This window comes from Alexandromys fortis, unplaced genomic scaffold (assembly GCF_014885135.2).
Source record: "Alexandromys fortis isolate MF-2015 unplaced genomic scaffold, M_Fortis_MF-2015_v1.1 scaffold_84, whole genome shotgun sequence".
In the NCBI taxonomy this organism is placed as follows: domain Eukaryota; kingdom Metazoa; phylum Chordata; class Mammalia; order Rodentia; family Cricetidae; genus Alexandromys; species Alexandromys fortis.
In genome coordinates this window covers 8,060,669-8,071,291 of record NW_026068017.1, presented here as the reverse complement: position 1 = coordinate 8,071,291, position 10,623 = coordinate 8,060,669, and the positions used below count along the sequence as shown (strand labels likewise).

General features: G+C 36.6%; 1 protein-coding gene across 3 annotated transcripts in view; it reads right to left on the bottom strand.

Moving 5' to 3' along the window:
• Map2k4 (mitogen-activated protein kinase kinase 4) overlaps positions 1-10,623 on the bottom strand; it is a 102,085-nt gene that overhangs the window by 17,415 nt on the left and 74,047 nt on the right. For all 3 annotated transcript variants that reach the window (XM_050162590.1, XM_050162591.1, XM_050162592.1), the window contains one exon: positions 2,206-2,325. In XM_050162590.1, coding sequence (XP_050018547.1) covers positions 2,206-2,325 — 120 coding nt within the window. The remainder of the gene's footprint in view (positions 1-2,205; positions 2,326-10,623) is intronic.

The window sequence follows — 10,623 nt, the reverse complement described above, 5'->3', positions numbered from 1 at the left end:
CAGTAACATGACTTACACATGAAGTCACTAAAAAGTTGTATTGCTTTTGTACCTCAAACCTGTACAATCATAAAAACCAGTACATGTTCACTATCCATGATGGTGATTCTACTATCCATGATGATGATAATTTCCATAAATCCTCAGTTCCTCACACTTAATCACTAAACCCCTGAAGTAAGTTCTGCAGATCCAGCAAATCTGCTCATGACTGGTTCACACTACTCATGATTAGAAATCATAGGCTTCTTCAGAAAGGGAAGCAACAGAGACTTGACAACAGGCCAACACATTTGATGTAAAAAATGGAAGGAAGGAAGGAAGGAAGGAAGGAAGGAAGGAAGGAAGGAAGGAAGGAAGGTTGGTTGAATCTTTACTGTCAGAAGAATTATATGAGGAATGTAGAAAATACCACCTTGTATTAGCTAAGAAACTCTTCCCATGTGTTCATTGGTCTATTAATTAGCAAGAGACTTTACAAAAGGTAATTTAAAATATGCTTACTATATAAGATGATCACCTAGTCAGAAAAATACAAACACACATGTCTAAATAAGTTATTCACGTATATACTATATATATTACAATCCCTGATAAAAATAATTTTATATTTATTTTTCAAATTTCACAGCTATCCTGTTATGTTGTAGTTAAGAGTGGGGTTATGAGTTTGGGCTATGGAGGTTTTGATCATCAACAACTTAAAACTATAAGTACCAAAGCAAATTAATATTTCCATGCTTTCAGATTTACCATCTATAAAAATAGTATATTACTTACCATAGAGTTACCGAGAAAATTATGTTATAGAATCTTGGCTCAACACAAATAATATTCACTCACCATTAACTACTATCATTATTCTATTATTGCATAATACTATAGTAGTGTTCTACTGTATAGTACTATTTGTATTCTAACACTGTGAAGTGGCAAGTTCTAAGAAAACAATATCTTGTTACAATAAGAGTGGCTAAACAACATGAGATTTACATATTCATCTGAGCAATGAATAAGTTTCTAGTGCAATTCAGTTTATTTTATAATATGAAAGAATATATATCTTAAAACTTAGCTAACTCATAAAAATTTAAATTTCATCATTAATTTGACAGTGAACAAAAATTTTAACAAAATTATCAATCTGAAAGTAATTTGCTAACTAAGGTTTTATAAAATTTTTAAAGTCTACTAGATACACACATCTCTTACAAGTGAAATAGAGTTCAGAAATTGTTTATATTTTTAAATCAGATTCATTCGAAATCATTAAGTTGGCAACTGACAAATAAACTAAATTTGAAAAGAAACTGATTCAAAGAAATCTGAAGCAACCATAGTATGATTTAGCTCACAAACCAATTAACTAGACAAGTATTTCTGGCTCGGGTTCTCAGGGGTTCTAATGTCTTATTTTGCTTTATAAAATAATAAGTTGCCTTTTCCTTTGTAAGATAAATTGTACACATTTATCAACTAAAAGATAAGAGCAAGAAAGTAAATGATCATAAATTCAGTTCTCAAACCACAACACATAATTCGCAAGAGAACCTTTTCACTTTTTGGTCTTCTGGTAAAAGCAAAGTGATCAAATTAATCAGAATGTTGGCTACTAATTGGAAGTCAACATTTTAAGTGGCTTAAACTAAATAATAACAATAATCCTCTGTCTTAAACCATAGCAAAACATACCTTGTCTAAAAGCTTCATTTAAGAGGCTTCAAAAAAGCTGGGCAGTGGTGGCACATGCCTTTAATCCCAGCACTCGGGAGACAGAGGCATGCAAATCTTTGTGAGTTCTAGGCCAGCCTGGTCTACTCCAAAGCTACAGAGAAACCTTGTCTTTAAAAGCCCCCCAAAAAAGACTTCTGACACTTTGATTAGCCTAGGAATATAATCTACTTAAGATAGTAAAAACAACTGGAGAAACAAATATAAAATTTCATTTCTAGTTTCATTTAAACCAGTCTGCTACAGCTCTTTGAGATATGGATGCAAACAATACTGCAGTATCCACAGACCAGATTTTGAAAAGTGTTCTTCACACCTATTATGTTAATTATGGCACAGAAGTGACTTTAACTCTTATTCTACTAAAAATGACGTTCTCAGGGAGGCAACAACAATCTGAAAGCGTGTGCATTCACATACACCAGCAACCTCTTCACACAGTGCACATCAGTGGTGTGATAGTCAGATACTTACTGCTAAAGTGATTTTGCCTAAGATCTCTTCCGGAATAACGTCATCTAACACACTATATACATATTTGTAAAACTTATCAAACGAGGTAGACATGAGCTCCATACAGATCCAACAGTCGCCCTGTAAAACAACAGATGCTCGTCACCACTAAAATTCTAATATTAAGCAGTGGCCTCCCCTAGTTAGGACAGAAACAGAATTAAGAAGACACCTTTCTCTGCTTTTACACTGTACCTCCAACTCATAATCATTTTTAATACATCATTAAAGATCTGGGAAAGATATCCTACCTGAGTTTAAGGATAACTATGTAGATAAAGCCTGTTTTACCCACTGATTGTTTTTTATTAATTTATTCATTTTTTTAAAGTATGTTTGTGTGTGTGAGAGAGTGCAGTACCCTTGGAGGCCAAGAGAGAGTGCCAACTCCGCTGGGACTAGGGCTACAGACAAGTGAGTGCTGGAAATGGAACCCAGGTTCTCTACAAGAGCAGTCAGTGCTTTTTAATGGCTGAGCCATCTCTTCAGCCTTATTTTTCCCACTCTTAACTTACACAAAAAACTTTTGTGCTTTGATTTCAAATTTTGTCATAACTAAGCCTAAAATTAGAAAAGATATGGAAAACTATCCTTTCTCCTTGACAAGAAAGTTTATCTTGAGAAACTAGTAGACTTCTCAAATTGGAAAAACAAAATGAACAGTAAAGACGCCTTGTTCAGACCAAGCCTTCTTGGTGAGGTGCATCAGCTTGCTCGGGGTTCCTTTTCCCCTGTCTGCCCCACACAGAGTGTACACTGTCTAATACAGTACAACTGCTCGTTTATTATGTTTGTCTTCAGGAAACCAATACTGGCAACAATTAAGACAGTGGAGGAAAACAATTTTATCATAGAGACACAGGGAAAAGTCCCTGCTTTCTTGCAGTCACTGTGATCTGATAACAGTACAAATAGTGTTCTAGTGATAAACAATCCCAAAGTTTCAAATTGTGTGTTTATGTGCATAGGTGAGAACATCCTGTGATGTTCTACCCCATTCCACCAGTGAAGGGAGTCAGCCTTTTTAACCTATGTAACCATTCTTGCTATAGGACCTAGTATATATGTAGCCATGTTTCTATAAAAGCCAGTTATGAGATCAACTGTCACAATATTTCAATGTTCTGCTTCAGGTATTCCTAGGGTATTTTAATTGTCACACCTTAGTGATTGGTATAATTATGATTATCACTTACTGTGTCACTATTACATTGAATATTTTCACAGGTATATGTGCAAGAAAAAAAACAATGTAAGGGTTTGGTAATATTAGGTCTCAAGCATCCACAGGATACCTTGGGATGAACCTTCTGCAAGTAAGGGGAGCCTACTGTAGCCATACTGACATTTATAAAATCACTGCACAAATAGGAGTACATCTTTAATATTCTGTAATCTACAGAAAGAAATAACAAAAACTAGAAAACACTAAACAGCTCAAAAAGGGAATGGTGTACAACACTGAAGACTACTGTGGTCACCAAGGTAGGCAGGAAAGATATGAGAAAGTGCGGGCCCTTAGCAGTTAAGGAATTAGCAGCTGTGTACATCTGAACAGGGTATAAAGCACTGACCAAAGTAGAAAAGCTACCATCAGAGATAAGGCCAAAAACCATCTTCAACAACTTTTATGCTGATGCTAATTTATGGATACAGTTGTACTTTCAAAGACTTTGTACACAGTAACCTCTTATATCTCAAGCCTGTTCTAGATAGAGGAAGTGAATGCCCCTTAAGGAAAAACCAGCCCTTATGACTGAGCTGAGTAGAAAGCAGCTTCCCTGAGTCTTTTCTTCAGTTAGGCCCCACAGCACAAGCATATCCAGCTCACAAGTGTGAAGAGCACACTGAAGAACACTGAGAACAGTAACAGTACTAGAACATTTATGTCACTAAATGATTGGGGAACATATTTTTAAAACATATTTGACATAATGAACTTTTCTATTTCCTGTCTTCTCAATGTTACACCTTTCTACAAGGTTCTCACAGGAAAACCAAAACTCTCGACCAAAAACACACATTCAACTTTATTTTAATATAATGACACCTTCTCAGTGGATTTACTACAGCTTCCTTTTAGAGGAAACTACAGTGCACTCATACCACCAGTAGCAAGTAATTTCAAGGGTACAAAGATCCCTCCTGTTGAGAGCCTGGGAGGCCTGACATTTTCTGTTTATATAGGCCTGGGTTTTTCCCTTCTCATCTATGAAATGAGACTGTCCACCACCCTCTGTAGACTAGAGTAAAGGTTATGTGAGTTCACACAGCTAAAACATAAAGTGCCTTGCATGTGCTAAAAGCTACAGTTACTGTGGATGAGAATGGGGGTCAGAGCAGTCCAACAACAGGAGGGAAGAGGAACTCCAGAGGAAACATCCTTGCAGTTTCTAAAGTGCACAACAAAGTTCTACCTCTCTTGACACCTCCTTTAGCTAAAAACAGACAAAAGCCTTGAGCCAGGCTTGAAGAAGGAAAAGGAAGGAACCGAGAGAAAGAGGAGTGACAGTAACAACACTGTCATGTTCAAACCATGCCTGGAACACAAAACAAGAAATTCCTGAATGTGCATTTACTGGGAAACAAAGGTAGAAGATGATGAGATACTGAACTAACAAGATATGGTTCCTGAATATAAAATCTAGATAAACTCAACGATATACTCACACAGCAACAATAACCACTTAGAAAATAAAATATTTATTACAGACATCATTCATAACAAAAATTAAAGCAGTAAGGCACAAAGGAATGGATCTAATGAGAGAGTAAAAAGACTTACACAACAATCAACCATAAAATGTTGCCAAAAGACCGTAACAATTCAAGCAAATGAAGACCCCCACTACAGATAAAATGAACTTAATAGGTATCTCTAGAATCATCCATACAATAGCTATGAAATCTAAGCTGCTCAGGGAACCTTCCTTATGATAGAACATGTTCTAATTCACAAAGCAAGTGTTCACAAAACAAAAAAGAAAAAAATCAATATGAAGGTCTTAGACCTTATCAAATCAGTAGAAAAACTAATAAACTATCAATAACCAGAAAACCCACAAAATGAAACACTCAAGAGACTGAACAATACTCTCCAGAATGAACAGCGTACCAATGAAGAAATCAGGAAGGAAACCAGATGCTTTTCAGAACTAAATGAAAATGGAAGCAGTCTGCCAGAACTTCAGTATACACCTACTGTTCTTCTAAGAGGAAAATACATAGCTATGAGTAGTTAGTTACACTAAAAGAAAAATAAAAGCAATCACAAATAAGTGGCCTAATACATTCCAAGGTCTTATAAAAACAAAAACATTGATCAATGCATAATGAAAGTCAAGGTAAAAAAAATACTAAAAGAATAAAAGAATTATACATAGAAGCAATCAAAGAAAAAGTTGGTTCTGTCTGGTATGGTGGCCACACCATTAACACTAACACTCAGGAAGCCAAGGCAGGCAAATCTCTAAGTTTGAGATCAGCCTGGTCTACAGAGTGAATTCCAGGCCAGCCAGGGCTACATAACTTGTCTGAGAGAGTCAGTGAGACAAAGACACTCACACAGACACACACACAAAAAGGCTGGTTCTCTAATAAACAAAACTGATAGGACCCCCCCCCCAGTCAATCTAACTAAATAGAGAAAAATTAAAATTTAATAGAGTTGGAAATGAGTATAGTACAACATATGCCAACAATAGAGAATCACTAAGAACTGGTTTGAAAATATATTATATATGTATGTACATATATTGGTTTTTTGTTTTTTTTTTTTTGAGACAGGGTTTCTCTGCGTAACAGCCCTGGATGTGCTGGAACTCTCTTTGTAGACCAGGTTGGCCTTAAACACACAGAGATCCACCAGCCTCTGCCTCCCAAGTGCTGGGATTCAAGGTCTACTACCCGGCGAAAAATATATTCTTAGAAAACTAGAAAATATTCAAATGAAGGAAAACAAGGGCTAGAAAAAAGATCCAAGATACACACTAAAGGAATAAAAACATGTTTGATAAAATTGTAGTAGAAAACCCCAAATTTAGGTGGAGAAATGAACTTTGAAACACAAGAGGCATTATAACCTAAAGTAGCCATAACCAGAAAAAAAAAAAACCTTCCTCATTGTACATTATGGTTAAAATACTATATTACAGATGAAAGCAATAAAGACTTAAAGACTGAAAAAAAAAAGAAAACTAGAAAATATAGGAAAGATAAATTTACAGACATATATGTCTTACCAAAATTAAATCAAGAAAAGAAACTAAGCATATCCACAAGGAGCAATAAAATTGAAGTGGTGATAAAATCCCCCAGTAAGGAAAAGCCCAGGAGGGAAAAGTCTAACTAATGAATTCCCAAGGCTTTTCCAAAAGAGCCAGCACCTGCATCCTCAGACTTCTCTATAAAATAGAAAGGAAGAAACACCATTCTACAAAGCTTCAGTTACAATAACACCAACCCACATATACAAAGGATAATTTCAACAAAATACTTGCAAACCAAATTCAAAAACCCTAACTATCAAGTTGGTTTCATTCTGGTATTGTAAGGATTGTTTTATACATACACTTTATACATACTACATTCCTGTTGCTACTATAACCAAGGCAACTCTTAGAAATTTATTTGGATTTACAGGTCTAAAGGAACAAGAACACATCATGGTAGAAAGACATGGTGGTAAGCAGCAGCAGAGACAGGAAGCAGAATGTTTATACCTTTAGGTACAGTCATGAACCAGAGAATGAACTGTAAGTCGAATGTGACTATATACTTTCAAAGCTTGTCCCCAGTGCCATACTTCCTCCAGGAAGGTCATAGCTCCTAAAACTCTCCAAACAGTGCCATCAACTGCAATTAGGGACCCAACTGCAACGGGAGACCAAGTGTCAAGTGCCTGAGCCTATGGGGGACATTTCTATTCAAGCCACCTCATACAATAAAATAATACAGCATATTAGTAAAACTCAAAGAGAAAAATCACATGATCATCTCAATAGATTCATACAAGGCTTTTTGACAAAGTGCAATATTCCTTCGGTCTGAAGGGCCTAAAGAAACTAAGATTAGAAGCACATATAGCTCAGCCCAATATAGGGCATAACGAACAAATTTATAGTCAAGATTATTGTAAATTAAGAGAACTGAATGCATTGCTTTAACATCAGAAAAGAAACAAGGAAGTCCACTCATTTGATGCTAAAAGTCTTAGCTAGAGCAAGGAGACTAAGAAAGAAATTTTAAAGGTTGCAAATAATAAAGGAAGAAGTCAAACAATCCATTTACAGATGACATAATCCTTTTTTTACTACTGTGTAGCCCTGGTTGCCCTAAAACTCAACTTGTAGACCAGACTGGTCTTGAACTCAAAGAGATGGACCAGCCTCTGCCTCCCAGGTGCTGAAATTAAAGCTGTGCACCATCATGCCTGGCTGACATGATCCTATTTTTGAAAGACCCTACAGACTCCATCAGAAAACTCTAGATTTGATAACCACAGTAAAGTAGCTGTGGTAGTTTTAATGAGAATGGTCCCCATAAACTCAGATATTTGAATACTTGGCCCCTAGTTAGTGGAATTATTTGAGAAGAATTAGGAGGTATGACCTTGTTGGAAAAAGTGTTGTCACTGGGAGTGGGTTTTGAGGTTTCAAAAGCCCATGCCATTCCCAGGTGACTCTCTCTACCTTCTGCTTGCTGCCATGCTCCTCACAATGATGGTCATGGACTCTAACCCTCTGAAACTGCGAGCTCAATAAACTCTGTCTTCTGTAAGTTGCCTTGGTCATGGTGTCTCTTCACAGCAATAGAAACGTAACTAAGACATAAACTTTTTTATATATACTATGAATATAAAACTCAGTAGCCTCTTCATATACCAGCAATGAACTTTCCCAGAAAGGGATTGGAGGACAAAAAGAAAACAAACAAAAACAAAACAAAACCCTCATTCATCAATTTCAAAAAATAAATAATAAAATACCTAGCAAAACCCTAACAAAGAGGATAAAACTGTAAAGCCTGGAAAAAGGAAATTGAAGAATAGACTAGAAGATTAAAAGAATGGACAGAATTAATGTTGTGATAATTAGATAGATATGATCCAAAGCAACCTACAGGCTCAGCACAGTCCCTGTTCTGGCTAGTTTGAAACAAGCTAGAGTCATCAGAGATGAGGGAGCTTCAATTGAGAAAATGCCTGTATAAGATTGGGCTGTAGACAAGTCTGCAGGGCATTTTCTTAATTAATGATTAAGGGGCCGACCCAGCCCATTGTGGGTGAGGCCACCCCTAGGCTGGCAGTCCTGGGCTCTACAAGAAAGCAGGCTGAGCAAGCTATGGGAAGCAAGCCAGTATTAAGCAACACCCCTCATGGCCTCTGCTTTAGTTCCTGCCCTCACTGCTTTTGATGATGAACTGTCATATGAAACTGTGAGTGAAATGAACCCTTTCCCTTCCCAAGCTACTTTTTGGTCATGGTGTTGCACCACAGCAATAGTAACCCTAACCAAGTCAGTGCCATCCAAATTTCAGTGGGATTCCATATAGGGCTACTAAGAAAAGCAAAACAAAAAACAATCAAACAAATGAATACTAAGCAATACTAAAAAGAAGAAACAATGCTGGCAGCATTATAATACCTGATCTAAAACTATACTAACAGAGACACAATGGCAAAAATAGTAGTGGTACTGTACAGAGACCGATGGTATACAAGACAGAACCTAGAAATAAATTCAGAAAGCTACAGCCACCACACCTTACACAAATGTGTTAAAAAAAAATTAAATAAAAGGACAAAGGAAGCCTTTTCAACAAATAGTGCTCGTAAACTGGATATTCAATGTAAAAGAAGGAAACTAGATCCATATCTCCCACCCTTCACACACACACACACACACACACACAATATAAACTAGGATAAAGACTAAGGCCTACAGCTGCTAGAGGAAAATAAGCAGAACATTCAAAGCAGGAAAGACCTTTTTCACAAGGACTCTAGCAGCAGCATATATAAGCAATTCTAACAACTGAAAAATGGGATTATATAAAATTTTAAAATTTCTAAATCAAAGAAAACTATGAACAGAGCAAAGCAGCTACCTGTAGAATAGGAATTAATATCTAGAATCTATAAAGAACTACAAGTTAGGGGCTGGAGAGACAGCTTCGGGGTTGAGAGCACTGGCTGTTCTTTCAGAGGACTGGGGTCAGTTCCCACCCACAATGCAATTTATAGCTGTCTGTAACTCCAGTTCCAGGGGATCTGATACCTTCATGCACATAAAAGTTAAATAAATTGTTTTAAAAAACAACAAGTTAAACACAACAAAATAAACCTGATCATCTAATCAATAATTAATCTAAAATAGAGAATTTTCAAAGGAAGAAATACAAATGGTCAAGAAACATTTGAAAATAGATTTTCAAAAGGATTAGACATCAAGAAAATACAAAAATAAAATGCTTTGATATTGCATTATACCTCATCAAAATGGCTCTCATGAAGAAAAGAAACGCTGATGGTGTAGGAAGAGAGCAACCCTTATAAGCTGCTGGTAGGAGGGTAAGCTTAGAGTACCATGGAAATCAGTATGGAGGCCTCTCATAAACACTAAGAGTAGAAGTACCGCATGATCCAGTCATATGACTCTTATGCATACATCTGAAGATCTAAAGCGGCCACCAGAGATGCTAGCACAGTCACATCTACTGCTGCACATTCACAACAGACAAAGTACAGAACCAACCTGACGTCTGCCAACAGATGACCAGATGATGAATAGACTTTTAAAATATGGTACAAAATCACAATGGAATTTTATTCTTTTGTAAAGAATGAAGTTATATCCTTTGTAGGAAAATGGATGAAACAGTAAATATATGAAGCAAAATGAGCCAGATTCAAAAAGACAAACACTACATATTTTCTGCTACATGCAAAATACATAATATACACACGTGCACACACATACACATAAAGACAAACATGTATACATAGATTCATACACACATACACACAGATGACATGAAAGTAGAAAAGGAACTGAGAGTGGAGGAAGAGGTCTGAAGGAGGGGATAGAAAGAACACAAAGGTGTACTCAAACACTCACGAGAGCAGAAAATGGAAGGTGTTCAGCAAGAGGGAGTGTAGTGGCTTGAAAGAAAATGACCCCCAAAGGGAATGGCACTCTTAGGAGGTGTGGCCTTACTAGAGGAAGTGTGTCACTGTGAGGGCAGGCTTTGAGGTCTCTTTTGCTCAAGATTCTCTGTGTGACAGTCAATCAACGTTGTCTAGCCTTCTGGTCAAGATGTAGTCAGCACCACATCTGCCTGCATGACAACATACTGCCCATTATGATGATAATGGACTGA